At 44.6% G+C, this 21,454-nt stretch overlaps 1 protein-coding gene across 1 annotated transcript; it reads right to left on the bottom strand.

Moving 5' to 3' along the window:
- Positions 1 to 856: 856 nt before the first annotated feature.
- Positions 857 to 4,411, bottom strand: C3H3orf80 (chromosome 3 C3orf80 homolog). Its single transcript, XM_059686912.1, has one exon. The coding sequence runs from the start codon at positions 3,903 to 3,905 to the stop codon at positions 3,177 to 3,179; it is 729 nt and encodes a 242-aa protein (XP_059542895.1). The 5' UTR covers positions 3,906 to 4,411; the 3' UTR covers positions 857 to 3,176.
- Between the last annotated feature and the right edge of the window lie 17,043 nt (positions 4,412 to 21,454).

Below are 21,454 nucleotides of genomic sequence, written 5' to 3'. Positions count from 1 at the left end.
TGGTTGAAGCACCCCCACATTTGCAGAATGCGGCAATTAATGGCTTCTTAAAACTATCCTTCTATCTCAAGATGACATTTTCCCCTTGGTTATGATATTGAATGCCAATAATAAATTGCTTTGAAGCAACTGGTGATATTATGTGATTTAGAAAATCAATCATGTTCTCTTACATTCCAGATGGACTCTTACCATATCCAGGACCATTATTTCCCTTCTCATGAGCAGTCAGTGGAAATAAAATACGCTTGAAATGTTTTCGTCTGTGAATTACTTTGATAGTTGAAAGCCAGGAGTTAAGGCTTAGTTAATACTGGAGAACTGATACTCTCAGGTGGTTTTGGTTAAAATGTGTACATATGTAGCAAGCAGCCTTGCAAAAATTATCAGTCACAGACTATCCTCCACAGTAACACTCTCTCTCTCTCTCTCTCTCTCTCTCTCTCTCTCTCTCTCTCTCTCTCACACACACACACACACACACACACACACACACACACACACACACAAGAGAATAACTAGTTTCTACATTAGTAACTATTTTCTGCATTTGTATTTTCTACTGGTACTATGTAATTAATAACTTCCAGGCAAAATCTGTGAAACTGAACACCCAGATACTGACCTTAGCACTTTAAAAATGTTTCTATCCAGGTATTCTAGCACTGTGAACACATACATTCTGTGTGTATTATCCTGATATATTACATATGTGTGTATTACCATGAGACATGTTGAAAATACACTAATAAAAACAGTTCTTGAGATATTTTCCCTACAAAATAATGCCTGAACAAATTGTGTCTGGTAAATCAATGAAATGCAAAATCAAACGAACCAGAAAAGCCCCACAAAGTGGAGTCAAACTCATTTTTATTCAACTGAGGGATGTGAATAAAAGTTTGTGTGGCGTACAGGGAAAAAACAAATGGAAAACTTGTAATTTTAAAAATCAGGAGAACCTCATTACATGATTGGTATTACATTATAGACATTCTGAATTTTTTAGGGAAAGAAACGTTCCATAGTTCATATAGAGAAATATACTTGATCCAGATTATAAGTGTGTTTTTAATAAAGTTTTGCTATAAAGTTCAAGATGTTAGTAGCAACAACATATAGGATATACTTTATATGCTTGGATGCTTATGTTGACATTTCAGATATGGGTGAATTTTAAGAAGTGTCTAAAACAGTGTACTCTCAAAGGATAAATCATTTAAAAGAATATGGCAACTTTCCAGTTTGATTGGTGGGTAGTATGGATAGTCACATGTAGCTAAAATTTATACTGTTTGAGAAACATAAATATATAACATGATTTCATTAAATCATGTACCATTCTCAATTGATATTGTTTCAGCTCCTGATGCTTTTGCCAATTCCCAGCTTAAAACTGCTTTTAAATGACAAAGATACACGTTTCATATTTTAATACAACACCATATAGTCACACATCTGATAAAATTTGCACAGGAAAGATTTTAATGTTTTTCTGTTTTAATACACTTCAGAGGATATTAAGGACAGGGTCATTAGCTTTTGAAAGTTTAGAGTAAACCATCCTCTTTTAAAACAATTCAGATATTTTAAGATTTTGCAGGATTGTCAGACTTTTTCAATCCTAAGAATGTTTGTTTCTAGGTACACGTGTGAAGTCCATGTATGTAATCTTTCTTAATGTCAATACTCATCCTCCCTCAAGCAGAGAAACCTCTTTTGTTTTCCTTCTTTCCTTTTCACGATAATCATGAGCACTAGTGATTATATGGCATACCAGATGTGTATTGCACATAGACAATATGTATATGTACATTAACATAATGCATTTTAATATCTTACCATTTGCTTAAAGGACATTTTATAGAATGGTAGAACTGATACAATGACACTTTTTTTTTTCCTTAAGAAAGGCTGAATGAATCCTTCTGTAGTACATTACTGCACAAAATGGCTTTAAACAAAAGTTACAAGTCACAATAAGTTCTTATATTTTGTATCATGTTGTGGGATGTATTCCAAATGGAAAATGGAGGGGAAAGTGCATGGCATCGTGCTTCATGGCATGGCATATATGTATCATATAACTATGTAGTAAATGATACAATGAAGACTTAGACTACATAATGTATAGTTATTATAAAAGTTATATATTATGCCACAGTACTAAAAATAAAATTTATTCTTCTCAAATAGTGAAAATAAGATATCCTTCATGTTGCCACATGTTTCCTCATTCGATCATGCCTCCTTTCCCCCCGTTGTAAATGAAATAATATCCAACGTTTTATTAAACAATAATGAGAGGGTGAGCAATTTCTGGGCCATTAAGGCCTATAAAAGATGATAAAACAATGCTCTTGTCATTAATTGCAGAAATACCACCCTGACACGTTCAATACATGGTAAAAATATAAAAATAAAAGACAAATATAAATATATTCTCAGTTACTGAAAAAATCAAAGTCCAACTGTACTTTCTTACAGATAATGGTCTTGGATATACGCAATTCCTGTATCTTGAATTAGGTACAGCAACTAACAGGAGATCACGGGTATTCCCCCACCAAACTGTGAGCCATCAGCTGTGACTCTGTGTGGCCGGGAAGACACGCAAGGGTTTGGGGTTCTTCTCAAGGGAGGCATTGGGTCACACCCTACGTGCTCTTTCCCAGATGCGGTCTCCAGTCTAGGCTCGCCCCATACCCCTCCTCGCCCTCCACCCATCCCGGGAGACCGTGACCTGTCCTGCAGAGGGACAGGAGTGGAACTTCGTCCCTTCCCCCTCATCCCTAATGGATGCTGCCCTTCTCCGGACGGCTCAACGTGTTCTCTGATTCGGGAAGCAGGCACTTACGAGGGAACACAATCCGAAGGCGGGGACCATCCTTCGAAGTTGCGCTCTGGCCTGGTCCGCGGCCCTTGCCCCGCCGCGCGCGCCTAACGTTTCCTTGAACCGAACGAAACGTAGGGAAACTTAAGATCGAGAGGGAGAGTGTGACCCCCATCCGGTCGCCTGGCGATTGGGCGATTGGGCGATTGGGCGATTGGCCGGGGGTGGCCGGCGAGGTCTGAGGCAGTTGTTGGCGGCCACGGCCATCCCGGCCGTGCGTCCCACCCGCAGCCCCCAGCCCAGTTCGGTCCTCGAGGTCCTCGAGCGGCCCCGTCCCGGGCGCTCAGATGAGCGGGAAGCGGCCCTCGGCGCCGTCGTGCTCCCCGGTGCCGCCACTTCGCGGGCGGCCAAGCACCGACACGGGCAGCACGACCTCCCCGGGGCTGAGCTGCTGCAGCCGCATGGACTCCTCGTAGGTGGGCAGGTACTTGACCTCCTCGTAGCTGGGCAGCTGCAGGAAGGCGGGCGAGACTAAGCGCAGCTCGTGCTCAGAGGCGCAGGAGGGGACCAGGAACCCGCCGCCGCCCCGGCCCCGACCGCCGCCGCCACTGTCCAGCAGCGAGTCCTGGGAGCCGGCGGCGGCCTCATCCCGCAGCAGCGCGGGCGAGTCGTCGTCGTCGGGCGGCCCCGCGGCTCCCGGCGGCCCGGCGCCCCCGGGCGGCCCCGGCCGCGCCTGCCCGCGGGGGTACCTGCGGGGGCTGGGGCAGATGATGCGCTGCAGAAAGTAGCCGATGGCGAAGAGGACGAGCAGGATGAGCAGCCCGGAGAGCTTGCGCACGAACCAGCCCACGTTGTCGAGGAAGGCGTGCAGCGGCAGCTTGCAGCAGCGCACGGCCGTGGCGTTGGCCGCGTCGCAGCAGCGCTCCCGCTCGCCGCACGCCAGCTCCGCGCAGCCCCCGCCGCCCCGCGAGGGCGCCACCAGCGCCAGCGCCAGCAGCAGCAGCAGCGGCAGCAGCGGTGGCGGCGCCGGCGCCACCGACAGGCCCTCGGCCATGACCCCAGGTCCCCACATGGCCGGCGCAGACGGTCGCTAAGGTCCGGGACGGGGGTTTGGGGAAGCCGTCCGTCCGCGTATCCGCCGGCCCCTCCCCGGGCGCTCTGCTCGGGCCCCGCGCCGCTCCCGCGCCTCCGCTCCCCGCGGCCGGAGAGTCCTCACTTGGCCACGCTGGGGCGGAAGGAGGAGCCCGAGGCGCGCCGGGGCTGCGGGAGGCAGCCGCTCCTCGCCGCCCGGGCCGCTTCCTGAGCTTCTGCCCTTAAACCCGCGCGCCCAGCCGCGGGGGCCAGGCGCCGGGCGTCCGGAGCCGCCCAAGATGGCAGAAGCCGGCCGCGCGGGGCCGCTGCGGGCATCCTGGCCCGGACCGCTGCGCTCTCCCGAGTCCTCGCGGCCGCCCTCGGGGGCTGGAAGGGTTAACACTCAGCGTTCAGCCCCGGAGCGCCCCGATCTTGATTAATTCAGCCGTCGCGCCCTCCCCTCCAGACGGGCGGGGGCGCTTCCTCGCGTAGGTGTCTAGGTTTTAAGTGATTGGATTTCCCCAGGAATGTTATTTAAATTGACTTGCGACTGGGATTCGCTTACCCATCCTTTTTTTTTTTGGTGATCTTTCTGATTAAAAATGGATGATGGCCATTAATGACGAGCGCGGCCCCGCAGCCGTCCCAGAGCTTGGGGGGCAGGGTAGTTGGCACCCCCGGGAGACCTGAACTGATCAAAGAATCCCCGGGAGAGGCTCGGGCCACAGGCACCTCGGAAGTTTCCCCAGAGGGGCAGGGGGAGTCCTCTGCCGAGGTGACCCGAGTGGGGCAAGGAGAGAAGGGGATGCCTATTTCCCCAGCGGCTCTTCCAACAACCCCCCCCCCAACCTTCCCCCCCCCCCCCCGCTGCTGCGCCGGAGGCACAGAGCAGGGATTTGGTCTGGGGTAGAAGGAGGCCTCTCTTCCCGCGTAAATAACACCTCTGTGAAATATCAAAGGGGAGTTGTAAGTGGTTGGCAACGTTCCTGAACATTGATCGGCGTCTAAAGGGTCTTTTTCAAGGTTATTCCTATCTGCAAAGCTTGCCTTTAAAAGGAGCGTCTGTGCTCCCGCTGAGCACGTGGGGGCAGAGTACCTTCCCTTGAGCCTCCGCTCCCCGCGGCAGCCCCTCAGTGCCCAAGGCAGGAAGGACAGTGAGACGGGCGCATCTGCTGGATGGTGGCCTTACGCAGCCCCTCACAGCCACACCGCGGAGAAGCAGGAGTTTGCCCTGTTATTAAGGCAGACTGAGACAGACACTCATCTTCGTAGGATTAGAATTTATTCATTCCTCCAACCCCCTTAAGCACTAGGACCCTTCTAGAGAAACCAAACAGGAAATTCCACAGTCGCCGAGAGAGAAAAAAGTAAAAAAGCGAAGGAAAAATATAGACACAAGATTCAGCCGTAGGTCCGATAAAAGTAAAGATTTCCCTTGGAGAAAGTCACACTGTATCTCCCTAATAATCTTAAGGACCAAGCTTTAGGGGTGGTGGTTTGCCACGGCTGAATGGAAACATTTAAAATATTTCTGCTGTTGGGAACCTGACTCTGCCTCACAGTCCAAAACAATCCGTTCTCCCCATGGAGAATCTCCTAAGTGTCTCAGACAAGATAACTTCATGGGAAGCTCAGCCAATGAGCACGGGTCCTTCCTCAGCTGCCCAACGCCACCGCATTTCTCTGTGCCATGGTCTGTTTCTCTGTAGGGAGACTAGACTTTTTGTGTAATGCCTGATCAGCAAGGGTTTTCAAACTGGTAAGGTAGTGGGATGGAAATGATTCATTATACAACAATGGAAATTGTGTTATTCTTTCATTCACCCATCCTTTTGCCAAATTTACACTAAACAGTTTCTATACATGGGGTAAATACAGGTTTGCACTCCCAGCTGCTACTAAAGGGAGTCAAGGAGAGCTTCCAGGTGGGGGGAGGCAAAGGGTACTTTCTTCTCTGATCCTGACTTGTTCTTACTTTCCCAGAGGAAAAAGAAAGTTAATGAGTTTCAAACAATCCCAAGGATGAAGGCAGTTCATAGCCTGAGATGGGCTTTAAGTATAAAGTTGAAAATATATAAATACCACTTTCGGTTTTTATTATCTGACCCTTTAGGGTTTCTGCTAGTAGTAGTGGGAACAATGGCAAAATAAAGGGGGAGTTGCATGGTTGATGATAGGTAGGAAACAGTGCCCTACTTACTGTTATTTTGAAATTACTACGGAGCATTTAAACGGCTTCATTTCTGTCTGCTTTAAGGATTAGAATTTGTTTGTAGGATATTAGGACACAGGACAACACAGATCTTATAGAAAATGAAAGCTTGGCAGAGTTATATAAAAACAGAGAAAAGGATGAGGTCTTCAAAATAAGTATGGAAAGGATTTTTATTTGATTTTTTTTTTCTTTCCAAATTGATAGCCCCAAAGCATCATCCATTAAGGGCCCACTACAGAAACTGGCGCCTCTTTATTTCTTCTCTGATCTCTCAGTCTCACTTAATTCACTTTTATTTGTAATGTAACTTATTGTGTACAATCTTTTGAAGGAAGGAAAAGAAACCTTATAGCTTTAAAAGCCCCAGAAAGACATGATCTTCATTACTCAGCGTTCTTAGTCTTTATATTTGTTTAATGCATGAATGGGGTACCCTTAGCTCCCAGAAAGTCATAAATTCAAGCTACTTAGTAAGGAGGATGGAACTTAATTATATGTTCCATAGAATAATTGAAAGATAAGGAAGATCACAATGTAAAAATAAAACGTTATTTTTTTTTTAAATACTTGGCACCAAATAGTGCTTAAATACGTGTGTGCAAGAGAAAAACAGATGGGAGATGGGGACTGACTTTTATCCAAAAAGCATGGTGTCTTGGAGTATAGCATGGTAAAAATTAGAAACATTCACTGCTTTATCTTGCTATAGTGCTTGAATAATCTTTTTTTATTATTATTATTGCTTAAAGTATTACAAAGGGTATTACATATGTGTCTTCCCCCCCCCCCGCCCTTGACAGTCCCCTGGCCTCCCCTATCCCCCAGTGTCTTATGTCCATTGGTTATGCTTATATGCATGCATACAAGTCCTTGAATAATCTTTTTTGAAAATTTTATCTTCCTCCCTTATTTACACTCATATGAATGAATGCCTAATGAGCCAGCCTTTTCAACTTTTTAGAACAGAAGAAAGTAAATAGAATGTAACAAAACTAGCTGCTGTTTTACCTGTGCTTCTGGGAGCTGAGAGCTTGAGAAAGACTGGGCGACCCCATCATGCACTTTCTGTTCTACGGCATCATACCTGGTCCAGAGGGAATTTCTATCGGAACTCCCCTGACTGTGAACTCGTGCCTTCAAGCCTGGGAAGCAATAGCTCTGCCCTTTTCGTGTCCCTTCTTCAAAATTTCTAAACAGGGGCACTTGGGACCTTGTAAACAAACTAGTCCATGAGAACCATCTAGTCCATGAGAACCCTAATTCGGGGTGTGCAGCATATCTTACTACTAATTTGGTGTTAAAGTTGATCTACCAACCTCCTCATGTTAGGTTTCCTTTCATGTGCAATGTGTCCTCCCTGAGCAACAATAAATTAAGGGTGTTATTGTGACTAGCATATATTTGCATAAATGTGCCTACCCAGAAATGATTTGTGATCTGAAATCATCTTTTTAAAGTTCTTTTCAGATCGGATTTCTTCCCTCACTCATTGAATAAATATTTAACGAAGGCCCAATGGTGCGGAGCATTCTGCTCTCTTCTGGGGATACTATGAAACCAAACTGTTCCCTGTGCTCGGGGGACACTAATCAGTCATGTTAATGACTCACTAATCTCTAACAATGATCAATGATTATAAAGAAGGGCAGGGTCGCCCAGCTGGCGTGGCTCAGTGGTTGAGTGTCGACCTATGAACCAGGAGGTTACAGTTCAAATCCTGGTCAGGGCATATGCCCAGGTTGCGGGCTCCATCCCCAGTGTGGAGTGTGCAAGAGGCAGCCAATCAATGATTCTCTCTCATCATTGATATTTCTATTTTTCTAGCTCTCTCCCTTCCTCTCTGAAATCAACAAAAATATATTTAAAAGAAGAAGAAGAAGTGCAGGGTCTTCTGAGTTTTTACACTGGGTATGATTTGCACAGCGGAGAGATGGGGTGTCAGCTGGAAAGACCTCCCTGAGAAAGTGCTCCTTGAGAAAGGAAAGTGCTCCTTGAGAAGGCCCTTCATGTGACATCTCTTATGTTTGGGGCAAAACCTGTGTCATTTCTACCTCAACCATTGAGACTCTCTCCTAGGTTAGCCTTAAGCAGAGTCAAGCCACCCCTGCTGCTGTTCTATTTTAAACCAAACCTGGTTCTCTGCAGGGCCCTGTCACAGGCTGTACGTCATAGTACCTCTGCGTTTGCTGAATTTCGCCTTGGAGGCCAGGAACCTGTCGACGCTTCCTGTCTCTCCATCTCCACACCCCTTCCTTGCAGTGGAGTTTGATTTTCTTTCAACTTTATGAGTTGGCAGCTTGGTGACTGACCAAAGGTTTCTTCAAGCCAACTGCTTGAACTAGAGAAAAGTGAACGTGAGATGGTTTGTGTCTTTTGTTCAAATTAGGCACAAAAGGAAGCGCCGTAGAACTCTTTCTCCCACGCTTGAAGTTAGAAACTAAAGGTTGAGTACTCTCAGGCCTGTATTATTTTCGTAGTGTAATAAAATGCAGACATTACACTATGAACATAAGATATACATTTGCATTTGGACTCTCAGCTTTGCACAACACTTCCGCATCCACTGTCTTGTTTTCTCCTTCCTGCATTCCTGCGAGATGAGTTGAAGTTATTATCATCCCTTCTCCAGCTGCCAAGAGGTTAAAACACCTGAATCATGGAGCAAATTGGTGGCAGCACCGAAACAGGAATGCAGCCAAGGCTTGTGGGCCTGAGTCTTGCTAAGAAGGGCGGGCACGCACCTCACTTGCTCACTGACTGGGGCTGGGCCCAAGGGATCCTGTGGAGGGGGCACTTGTCTTAGCCTCTGACAATGTCTGATGCATTAAGAGGCCAATTATAAGCAAAATGTCTGAGACTTGAGCTGGACTTTGTTCTAGACCATGAATATGAGATTTTTCTGAGGAAATAAAGCTCATATTTCTGTTACTTTGTGGCCACTGTCGGTAACCCATTAATAATGGTTTAGGTACTAATGTGTTGGGCCAATTATTTTTGTATGCATTTCTGCAAACAAAAAATAAATTTCCCTCCTTTGTTATATTCCATTCTTTATACATGAACCAAGCCACCTAATGCTCATCAAGATTCTAAAGGTATATGCTTGGAGAAATAAGGATGTATTAGGTTCTGAAAAAAATGAATATACAATATTATTTATCAGTGACTTCTATATTTGTGTTGCTTTGTAACAAGTTATCAGTTTATTCCTCCTGGCAAACTTTCTCTTTTTTTCCTTCAGATATGAAAACCAAACCATATACATTATGAGACACATTTAGTGAGGCCAAGAAGATCTGAAATGAGAATTTCCGTTATATCAGTTGAATTAATTTTTTTTCTCACTCATGCTTTTTAAATGGTCCGATTGTTGTCGTTAGAATGTATTTATTTGTCAGTAGGCTCCCATTGGCAGAAAATGCTCACATTGGCAGAAAAATCATATAGCATGAAATTATTTCATAAGGGGAAATAATTCGATAAGGTGAAACATTTTTACACGCCATTATTTAAACTTGAAACTAGTAATGTACTCTTTCCCTCCCTTTCGTTACAAGGGACAATGGATTGTTACTATCTTGCTCTGACGTTCCCTGTGAACCGGGTGGAGTGTGAGGAGCCCGTGCTTGCTCAGCATCTTGCCCATGACTTTATAGTCAAGGGCAGCAGTGACTCAGAGCCGGCCATTAGTCCCGGAGCAGGGCTGTGGTCCATCCTACTTTTTTTTTTTTTTTAAATCCTCACCCGAGGATATTTTTCCATTGATTTTTAGAGAGAGTGGAAGAGAGAGGGAAAGACAGAGAGAAATCTCGATGTGAGAGAAACACATCGATCGGTTGCCTCCTGCATGAGCCCCGACCAAGGCCCAGCTGGTGAGGAGCCTGCAACCCAGGTAAGTGTCCTTGACCAGAATCGAACCCGAGACCCTTTGGTCCACAGGCCAACGCTCTATCCACTGAGCCAAACTGGCGAGGGCTACCCAGCATCCTACTTTTAACATTTAATGACATGGAATAACTATCTTCCAAGACACTTGCCTTAAAAGATTGTGAATATATGCAAAGCCCATAGACACAGACAACAATGTGGTGATGGCCAGAGGGAAGGGGGCCTGGTGGCTGGGTGGAAGTGGGCAGAGGGAGGCGGGGGAGGGGGGGATGGGGACATCTGTAATAAATAAAAATAAAGTAAAAATAAAATAAAATTATTTCTAAAGTTAAAAAAGGGAGATTGTGAATCTAGCCCAAATGTCCAAAATTTCCCTTAACTATTTTCATTGTAGATTTATTAACTGTGAATTTTAAAAGGGCCTTTCAGGTACAATCATAACATTCCTTTTCATCTTTAGTCTCCACTCCTTTTTCCCTGCACCTCTGCTTCAGTAAAGGACTATCTGATACAGCTACCAACCCCCTGATTTAGAGAGTTTTTCCCTCCCCTCCCTTCCCCTCCCCTCTTCTCCCTTCCCCTCTACTCTTCACTTCTCTTCCCTTCCCTTCCCTTCCATCTTTATTGGTCAAAACCAGACAGAACTTCAGTGTCACCTCCTTTCCAAAATCTCATGCATCCCCAAGCCCACCTTCCCAGATAGAAGTCATCTCTTCCTCTCTTCTTGGAATGCCCTTCACACCGTCTCCCATTTGTGGCGACTCTCATTTTCTCCCTCCTATTTCAGGTGGTTATGTTTATGTCTTAATCAGGGTTTCCGGAAATGAGCTCAATGGCAGAGGCTTTGTGTCTGTGCTTCTGCAGAACAGTGGTTCCCATCATTCTGTGTGCTGGCCCCCTTTTGACGACATGGGGAGGCTCACTGGAAGGGTTCCCCTGGACACATGTTACACCCCCACCCGCTGCTGTGTGGTTATTTGAACGCAGCTCCTCCCTGCCTGCCTGGGCTCTGTAGGAAACTCACAAGGCAAAGTTCTCCCCTCTCCTGCCAGCCTGTCATCCTCTGTCATCCCTGTTCGCTGTTGGTCAATCTTACTCCTGCCGCCGTGAGTCCAGGACCCACTCCGGTCATGTCCCCTGGGACAGGCCTCACCATTCCCGAGTGGGGCTCAGCTGGGACGACATGAGCTGCTCAGGGCTGGGAGCGCACCTTGAAGACCTTGCAGGACTCCAGGACGTCATGGCCACCCGGTGCAGGGACCTCTGCCTTGGCAGCGTGTATGTGGTAAGTGCTGTGTGCACTTTTACGGAACTAACTTACCCAAGTTTCCGACTCTGTTTCTATCTTGAGTAAGAATTCCACAGTTTTGCAGAATGAGGCATTTTATCTATGTATTCTTTTTTCAAGTATAAAGAGAACTTCCTCCTTCTTTTATAGTGACCAAGAATTTAGAGAACTAGCCTTTATTTAGCTGGTGATTTGCTTCCTGAGGCCCATTTGCTCCAGCTACTGAAAGACAGAATTTCCGCATTTATACTAGGAGTACTTGGGCATTTTTTGTTTTACTTTTTAAGCTTCATATATATAGACTAGAGGTCCGGTGCACGAAATTTGTGCAAGGGGGTGTGTCCCTCAGCCCAGCATGCACCGTCTCCATTACGGGACCCCTCAGGGGATGTCCGACTGCCGGTTTAGGCCCGAGCCTTGTAAACCGGCAGTCGGACATCCCTCATAATCCCAGGACCACTGACTCCTAACTGCTCACCTGCCTGATTGTCCCTAACGACTCTGCCCGCCTGCCTGGTTGCCTCTAACTGCCCTTCCCTGCCGGACTTGTCACCCCTAACTGCCCTCCCTCCCCTGCCGGCCTGGTTGCCCGAACCGCCTCTGCCTCAGCCCCTGCCACCATGGCTTTGTTCGGAAGGATGTCCGGAGGATGTCCAGAAGATGTCCAGTCTAATTAGCATATTACCCTTTTATTAGTATAGATATATATATTTCAGAGAGGAAGAGAGAGGGAGAGAGGGATAAAAACATCAATGATGAGAGAGAATCTTTGATCAGCTGCTTCCTGCAGGCCCCCACACTGAATTGAGCCCACAACCCTGGCATGTGCCCTTGACAAGAATCAAACCTGGGACCCTTCAGTCCATAGGCTGATGCTCTATCCACTGAGCCAAACCGGCCAGGACAGTGCTTTTGTTTTTAGATCATTCTTCAACCTTCACAGCTCTGCCCTGTATCACAGGACAGCTGATCGTAGGTGGTGCATTTCCCCGTTCTCGGGATTTTGGCTGGGTTCAGCAGTGGGGGAGGGGTCTGCAGTGGGTAACCCAGCTGCCAGGCTCCCATAAGAACACTTCCCCCTTCCCACTGTTGCTAATCTCCAGACTGCTTTCCCATCACCCAGGGGTTCTTAGCTCTTCCTGTATACTCAGTTCCTCGTATTTAATTTAATTCTCTTTGTTTTAAATACTCAGAGTGGTTTGTTTTTCTGGTTGGACTTTGACACGTTGCCCCTGAAACACCTCCAGCTCTAGGGGTACAAAGATAACACATTATCTGATTCCTCAACTTCTACAGATTGAAGGAAGCCGTGTTCCCCGCTCTGTTGCCTAAGACTAGGCCCATTTCTCCCACCCATCCACGTGGAAAAGTTGGCTTCAATGGCCAGTGACAGCAAACAGCGTCAGTACTGCCCTATGAGCAGGGGTACACTCTCTGGGTCTGCATTTCTTCACCTGTAAGATGAAGGGTATAGTAACACCTACCTCATAGAATTGTTGTATTAAGTGAACATATACGTACAAAGGACGGAGAGCACTGCTTGGCCTAGTGTGAGTTCTGCATGTGTGAGCCGTGATTATTCAACCCCAAAGAGGGCATCATCTTTCCTTGCCTATTAGTTTGATTCTGAAAATGGTCAGGTACAAAGCTAATTTGTTTTGGGGTTCTCATGACTTGATTAGATTTGTAACTTGTCTTCCTGAATCAGCCAATGACAAATGGAACCCATTAACTTTGTAGAATTTAATATTTGGCCCTGAGCCTTGTCACTGGCAGTGCTATCGAAATTAGTCCCATAAATTTGTTACTGCCTTTGGAAAATGGTTATAAGCATTTTGTCTCTTATGAAGTTCTCCCTTTTGAATGATTTCTTTTATAATTCAGTAAAGAAAAAAAAGCCTTGTTTTCCTTATGAACCTGCTACAGTTTTGTTTTGTTTTTTTAATCACAGTAACTATGTAAATGACCATAATTCCCTTTTTTGCTTTAGTTGCTGGTGAGCTCACAACTAAAGTTAAAGTTAATTATAATGTTTGTGCCAGTGCCCTCCTCCCCATTTATGTTTCTTCTTTAATATGGCCTTGGTTTTCTAATTCAATTTATTTTTGTTTACATTTCTATTCATATTTTCCCATTTATAATAGTAAGTTACAGCATAGTCTTTGTGGAATAAGATGTGACATACATAAATAATACTAAATTTTGTAGGGATTTTGAGAGTATGTTGTGACTTTTCCATCATGTTATTCTGCATCATCAAATGTTTTTAGAAATTAATCTCAAGGTAAAAATTATAGTCTTAGGTAGCTCTGTTTCTCAGCATGAACTGTCTTGGGAAGCTGAAGTGGTTTCAGTCATCTTTATTTCAGGCTCAATTATAGTAACCTTTATCAAATTCATGATAAAGCATGAATTCTATGAGATGTTATTGTTGTTTGGAAAAAGGTTTTGTGGTCAACTGTTTAGGAAATGCTCAGTTACAGAAAATTTCCACTGCCATTTTTTTTTCTTAACTGAAACTCTAGTTAATACTTTGGGGAACTAGGGTTCTCCAATATTGTTGAATTTTCCATAGACTGGGTTTTGTCTATATAATGCAGGCAAGTGCCACTTTTTCCAAAAGAAAATCTGAAAGGGCTGTTCACCATCAATTAAAAGCATTCCTTGGAATCAAGGAATCTTGAAGATTTCTTAATTTAAAAAAATTCATCTTATGTAATAATAAAAGCAGATTCTTTGAAAGTAAATGCACATTTTTTTGTGCTGGGCCCGCACTGTTTTTGCTTAGATGCAGCGGTTCTCAACCTGTGGGTTGCGACCCCTGAAAATACATCCTGCATATCAGATATTTACATTACGATTCATAACAGTAGCAAAATTACAGTTATGAAGTAGCAACGAAAATAATTTTATGGTTGGGGGTCACCACAACATGAGGAATTGTATTAATGGATCGCAGCATTAGGAAGGTTGAGAACCACTGGCTTAGAGTCTACTAGTCTGAACAGAAATATACAATCAATGACCATGTCACTAATGTGACATTTAAACTGTTCAATATCATGGAGGCACAATTAGTTTTAGACACAGATTAAAAATGAATCTAGCCCTAGCTGGTTTGGCTCAGTGGATAGAGCATTGGCCTGCAGACTGAAGGGTCCCAGGTTCAATTCTGGTCAAGGGCACATGCCTGGGTTGCAGGCTCAATCCCCAGTAGGGGGCATACAGGAGGCAGCCGATCAATGATTCTCTCTTATTGATGTTTCTGTCTCTCTCCTTTCCTCTCTGAAATCAATAAAAATATATTTTAAAAAAATGAATCTAAGAATAAAGTTAAAGGGATCAAGTTGTGAATATAAGAATTTTTTAATGACATGCTTAGGAAACTAAAGTAATCACTTTTGAGTGCTTTTCCATATATAAATCTCAAACATGAGGCATAATTTTATTAAGATTGACAAGCCTAATCTATAATTAAAGCAGTTCAGAAAGGCATTTAACAGTGATTTACTTTTTCCTAAATCTGAACAAAATGGATACTGCTATTTGAAGCATCTAATACTACAGCATTCTGGCTGCCTGATTTTGTTTGGTTCCAGAGAGTACGGTGTGCTGGCCACAGAATTCTAGCTTGCACTGTTCATATGGACGTTTATTCCAGAGAGCTGACATCCTCTTCCAGCACAGTTTTCCTGCAATAACCAGAATCATACAGCTAGCATTTGCTTTATGCTTAACATTTTCAAAATGCTTACACCTATGCTATCTTGTTTGTTACAACAACAAGATGGACCAGGAAAGTATTAGACAGGACAGTTCTGCTGGGTGGTTAGAAATTCAAGCCAGGGAGTCAGATAGACAGGGATTTAGTTCTGCGACCTTGAGCAGGTCACCCAAGGGCTCCAGACCTGTTTGCTCCTCTATTAAATGGGAGTAATAATAGAATTTAATTTATTAGATTATGTGAAGATTAAATAAAATCATCCAAAGTGCTTGATGCTTTGTAAATGCTCAGTGGATACATTATTTTAGAGACTGTAGAAGAAAATGGGCCTCAAGGACAGTGACTTGTTCAAGGCTGCAGAAAAAGTTAGAGCGAGCATTTGAGCTTTGATTTTTTTTTTCTTTTTAAAAAAATCCTCACTCAAGGATATTTTTCCCATTGATTTTTTTTTTTTTTTTTTTTTTTTTTTAGAGAGAATGGAAGAGAGAGGGAAAGACAGAAACATTGATGTGAGAGAAACACATTGATTGGTTGCCTCCTACATGCACCCTGACCAGGAGCCTGAAACCGAGGTAGGTGCCCTTGATGGGAATCAAACACTGGACCGCATCTAGCCACTGAGGCAAACTGGCTAGGGTGATTATATATATATATATATTTTTTATTTTATTTTTTACCAGAAAAGTTTATTTAGAAAGTCACAGAACTTTGATCTTTTATTTCCAGGAGGGAAACCATAAAGAGCCCTGTGTGTGTGTGTGTGGCGGGGGGGGGAGGGGGGGGGGGCGCTGCCTGCCTGGTAGTGCCCTGCTGACCCAGTTGAACAAGGTCCCTGCATGTGACCTACCACAGCGTCAGTAGAGAGGGTGTGTGGGGTGGTCAAAAGTGCACAAGTTTTATTTTTCTTTTAATGTTTACTATTTTTTTATTTTTATTTTTTATATTTTATTGATTTTTTACAGAGAGGAAGGGAGAGGGATAGAGTTAGAAACATCGATGAGAAACATTGATCAGCTGCCTCTTGCACACCCCCTACTGGGGATGTGACCACAACCAGTACATGCCCTTGACCGGATCGGAACCTGGGACCCTTCAGTCCGCAGGCTGACGCTCTATCCACTGAGCCAAACCAGTTAGGGCAAAAAGTGCACACGTTTTAGAATTAGGCAGATACAAGTTCAAACCCAGTGCTGCCACTTATTTGCTCTGCAGAACTGGGATGACGATTCCTCTCTTCAGAATCGCTGTGAGGAGAGTGAGGCGCTGCATATAAAGTGGCCCGAACGTGGTAAACTCTCAGTAATGCTGGTCATTGTTGAGAAGCCACGTGGGATCAGGGGGCCTCTGCACCAATCCGACAGCACAGCGTTTGGAATGGCCCAGTTCACACCCAATAGGGTGGAGACTTAGGCTCATTGTATTTTATTTTTTTTCTACCCAGATACAAAGTAAGAGATAGAAAGGCTTTCTCATCCCATTATTTTTTTACAACCTTGTTTATAAACTTTATCTGCATAATCCAAAATAAAATATTAAAGCTCCTTAATAGGCTCTCAGAAGTAACATTTTGGCAAGCTCTTCTGAGTGTGTTTACTGCATCTTGGGTTTGTAGTTACAGTAAGTCAATATGTAATTTTAGATAGTATTTGGAGTTTACGCTTCAATATTAGATGCTCGAAAGAACATCAGAAAGCCCTAGCTGGTTTGGCTCAGTGGATAGAATATTGGCCTGTGGGCCAAAGGGTCCTGGGTTCGATTCGGGTCAAGGGCACATGCCTTGGTTGCAGGCTCCTCCTGGGCCTGCAGGAGGCAACCAATCAATGCGTTTCTCTCACATGGATGTTTCTGTCTTTCCCTCTCTCTTCCATTCTCCCAAAAAATCAATGGAAAAATATCCTCGGGTGAGGATTAACAAAACAAAAAAACAAAAGAACATCAGAGAATGGAATGCAGTAGTCCCTTTATCTGCAGGGGATACATTCCAAAGACCCCCAGTGGATGCCTGAAACCACAGATAGTGCTGAACCCTAAACATACTATGATTTTGCCTGTACGTACACACCTTTGATAAAGTTCAATTTGTAATTAGGTACAGTAAGAGATTAACAATAACGACTAATAAAAACAGAACAGTTGTAACAAAATACCGTAATAAAAGTTATACGCATGTGGTCTCTCTCTCAGCAAACGAGCATAGCTTTCTTTTTCCTTCTTCACAATTTCATGGATAGATGATTTGATTTTAGCAACCTCAGGGTACAATTTTTTTCTCTCCTCATTAAGTTGACAACTTTCACCTTTTTACTTAAAGGAAGCACTTTCCGGCTCCTCTTTGTCTTATCTGAAATGCCAGCACCAGCACTCTGGGGCTTTGAGGTCATTATTAAGTAAAATAAGGGTTACCTGAGCACAGCACTGGCACTGGAGATGGCAACAGCGGATCTGATAACTGAGATGGCCACAGAGCAGCTAACAGCATGGCCATGCGAGACAGAGGGATGACTCACGTCCTGGGCAGTGCCTTGCGGGAGTGCTGAGCCTTCAGAGGGGGCGCTAACGGTGACGCTGAATTAGGGGACATGGCAGCTTTTCTGACCAGCTGTGAGGTGTCGGGGAGCCTGAGAACCTTGCTTCTCGATCCCACCTCTGCCACCACGGACTCTGACACTCTTGGTTTCCATTTCTGTGAAATGAGAGAGCTGGGTTTGGTCTGTGGCTCTTCACTTCTTTGGAGCCAAGGTCCCCTTGGGACTCTGGATGCTAGGCCTCCTCTCCCCAGAAAGAGGCACCTGAGCAGCTGCACCCCCGAGTCCACAGGCCAGCCCCGGAGTAGCCCATGTCTCCGAGTCATTCTAGCCCCGATGTCTCTGAACATCCTGAGATTCTGTGAAATCAGTGGGAAGGAAAAGTCCGGCACTTCAGTTCTGGGAACGGAGTTAAGAAGTTTACCATCCTTCACGACTCTGTGGCTGCTTGTCGCATGCTGCAAAGAACACCGTTAATTTAATGTAATTAATCTAGGTAATTAAATAACCCTGATTTGGTCTCGGGGTGGAGAAATGAGCAATTTCATTCTCAGCCTGTAGATTGGAAAAAAGGCTAAGAGTTCATACTTGATTTATGAAGAAAAGGAAAAGTTTTACTTTTCAAAGTTTTCATTCTGTATTTTTGACAATGTTAGAACAGGAAGCAGCCAATCAGAACTCTGGAGCTATTTGGTAGTAATTATCCTTCATCTGCTAATTTCTAAGCAGGGAAAAAAAAAGTGATTAAAATGAGTTTCTGCACAGCTGTTGATTAGGCATAATGGCAAAGTAATCACCATAAAGTTAATAATCAGAGCAGAGCTAACATTTAGAAAGTTATTGTTTGGTAACTAGAAGGCTCTAACTGCCAAAAAAACAACATCCAACTAACTAGAAAATCCCACCCCCAAAACATACCTTTTGGTCTGCCATTCCACATGAACTAAACAGAGAAAACTAAAAGCGGTTAATTACATCTGTTTTGAGGTCAACTTTCAACAGCTCAAACCTCTGTGATAAACAAACCACAGTATTGAAAGCTTTTTGGAAAAATCAATGAATAAACAGCTTTCCTATTAGGAAAAGCTGCAACACATTTAGCAACACATCAGTAAATCCTAAACAAGCCTTGCACCTGGATTAGCTCAAACGCCCGGTCGCCTGCCCTCCTTGCCCCCTAATACGCATTCCCATTCCCTTGGGGCAGGTGTGCCTGTGGCCTGGCGATGCTGCAATTGGACAGGCACATAGACCCCCGCCGGGGAGCTCTGTAATTGTACAGCTCCCACTGGGAAACAGAGATTCATGAGCTCACAAACGGGACAGCTCGGAATCTCAAATCTTGGCGATGATAACAAGGAGCTATTTAGGATGCTGGATCGCAGACTCGCTGTTTTTCTTACATTTCATCATCCAGAAGTCTGCAGTTGGTGGCATTAATGGAAAACTGGGCTCCTGTGGCAGGATCCCAAACATTGGAAGAGCAAACGGGCTTCTTGGCCCGTCTTTCTCTGCGATCCTGATGGAAGACCACTGGACGAGGTCGGTTAGGATTCTAACCACAACCTACTGCAAGTCACAAGCAGAAGATGAATGTATCCTAGGGTGGCTTGCTGAGATGCCCCTGGTAGAGAACATTGTGGCTCAAGGGCATATATGTTTGAGGCCTCAACATCCTTTATTGTTTTCTTTCTACGTTTGCCTTTTCTTAGTTCTTTTTCTTTTTATACATTTAAATTCCTTAGAATTCTCTCCCGCCACCCTGGGCGAAAGCCCTGGATTTCCTCTACCAAACGAGCAGCATGTTTCCCATGATATCACTCTAGGCAAAATGTCTCAACATAATATTTTTTTTCTTTCAAAATAAATGTGCACTTTTCAAAAGCCACGGAGCCTCATACTCTGGCCAACCACTGCTTTGAGACCATCCAGATGCTCTGACATGCAATTTTATATTTTAATAGAAGGAGGCTGAGTATGGGTTGCAAAATTATCTACCCCCTTTCCCCTTGTAAAAACATGAAAATGCATTCATCTTAATTTCTCAGTAAATAGCAGCCTTCTCATGTGGGTGAACTTCCCACATGTTAAATAAAGTTAGTGCTTTGCAAATGCATTCATTCCCCTTCAAGGCTCTACGTCTGGGAAAAGCCACATCTCAGAGCTATGAGTGCTGGTCACTCCCCCAGGAGAAGAGGCATGGTCGAATATTTGAAACTTGTGTTGAGAATTAGAAGTTGTCTAGATTTTCCTCCTGGGATCATTTAGAGGGAAAGGAGTAAGATGTAGAAGCTCTGACTGTGAGCAGCACAAACAAAGGTGAAAAGCTGATGAAAATTATGGTGGGCACTGAGTTAGCATGGGATAGGCCTGGGGCTCTCTTGATCAACAATATTGATCAGTATTTTCCCTCAATTCTACACAAGTGTGAGCCTCTTAGTCTCCTCTGGGTTACAGGTGAAGCCAATCATCATGGTTCCCCGGGACCAGATGGTCTTCAGGCCCTTCCCCATTCTGGGTTCCAAAAAGATGGTGCACAACTTCTACCCACCTCTTTGGAGGTGGCTCTGCTTCCCTGCCTGGTGAGACAGTCCCAGCAATGTGCCACAAGGTATTCCTGGAGAATGGTATGGGATCTAACAAAGGAAAAGGTTCACACCCCATTCCCCCAGAGTTTTTTCTCAATCTCCTGCACTCTTAGCCCCATATGTTAGGACATTTCCTTAATGTCATTGTGCTGAATGGACTGAGGTTGACTAAAATAAGCTACAATAATTTTGGGAACGTTAAGATTATTTTTACTACTATTATAAGTCTTTTTTTTTTTAAAAGGAAGGTTGTTTTGTGTTTGTTTTTAAAAAATATATTTTTATTGATTTCAGAGAGGAAGGGAGAGGGAGAAGGAGATAGAAACATCAATGATGAGAGAGAAGCATTGATCAGCTGCCTCCTGCATGCCCCACATGGAGATCCAGTCCACAACCCGGCCATGTGCCCTGACCCGGAATTGGACCCTGACTTTCTGGTTCATAGATCGATGCTCAACCACTGAGCCACGCTGGCTGGGCACTGCTATCTATAATAAAAGCATAATATGCTATTTAGGCCAGACGGCCAAACAACGAAACGATCCGGGGCTGCGAGGGCTGAGGCAGCTGCCGGGGCTGCGAGGGCCGAACCCCTTGCAAGAATTTCGGGCATTGAGCCTCTAGTAAGTCTTATAAAGGCTCTGGAAGCTTTGCCAATGGTTGTCCGGAGACCTCAGAACTACCTACTAAATCTTTGCTTCTCTCTGTCACCATATTTCAGGATCTGGATGGCCTCATTTTTATTTCACTTAATTCTCCAAATTTCACCTGCTATAGCTCTGCCTCTTCTTTCCTGCCATCATCAGCAAAAGGGTAGGAATAGGTGATGCTGAGGTACAGTGGGAAATTTTCAGGAACTTACTTTCATCTGGTATGAGAAAATTACTCCATGCCCATTCTTGGTCTGCTATTAGCAATTAAGACCTCATAACCTAAGCCAAGGAGTTCAAGGCCAATCATTATACCAGTCATCAAAAGACTGCCCCAGACCAGGGACAAGGCTGGCCTATGGAGGAAAAAAGAGAAAGAGGAAGAGAGTCATGGTTGGTTCAGACCTACTCCTCTTTCTCACCCCGCTACCCTTACCTCTACTGTTATTCTCAGCTGGGGATCTGACTGTCTACTTTATTAGAAAAAGGGAAGCCTAACTTATAAATCTACTAACAGAGGCCTGTGTTCTCTCCCTTTTCAGTGGGGAGGTGCCCCCTCTCTTCTCAAAGGTCAACCCTCCACTCATGCCCTGACTCAGATTCCCTCTCACCTTCTCAAGGACCTTGTCCCTTTGTTTCTCATCTCTCCCTCTCTTGAATCTTCAACCTCTC

The sequence above is a fragment of the Myotis daubentonii genome, chromosome 3 (genome assembly GCF_963259705.1).
Source record: "Myotis daubentonii chromosome 3, mMyoDau2.1, whole genome shotgun sequence".
In the NCBI taxonomy this organism is placed as follows: domain Eukaryota; kingdom Metazoa; phylum Chordata; class Mammalia; order Chiroptera; family Vespertilionidae; genus Myotis; species Myotis daubentonii.
Note: the sequence above shows the minus strand (reverse complement) of the source record. Positions and strands in the feature narration are given on the sequence as shown.

Excerpts from the sequence above, each read along its gene's own strand:
- C3H3orf80 (XM_059686912.1), bottom strand. The coding sequence starts at position 3,905 with ATGTGGGGACCTGGGGTCATGGCCGAGGGCCTGTCGGTGGCGCCGGCG.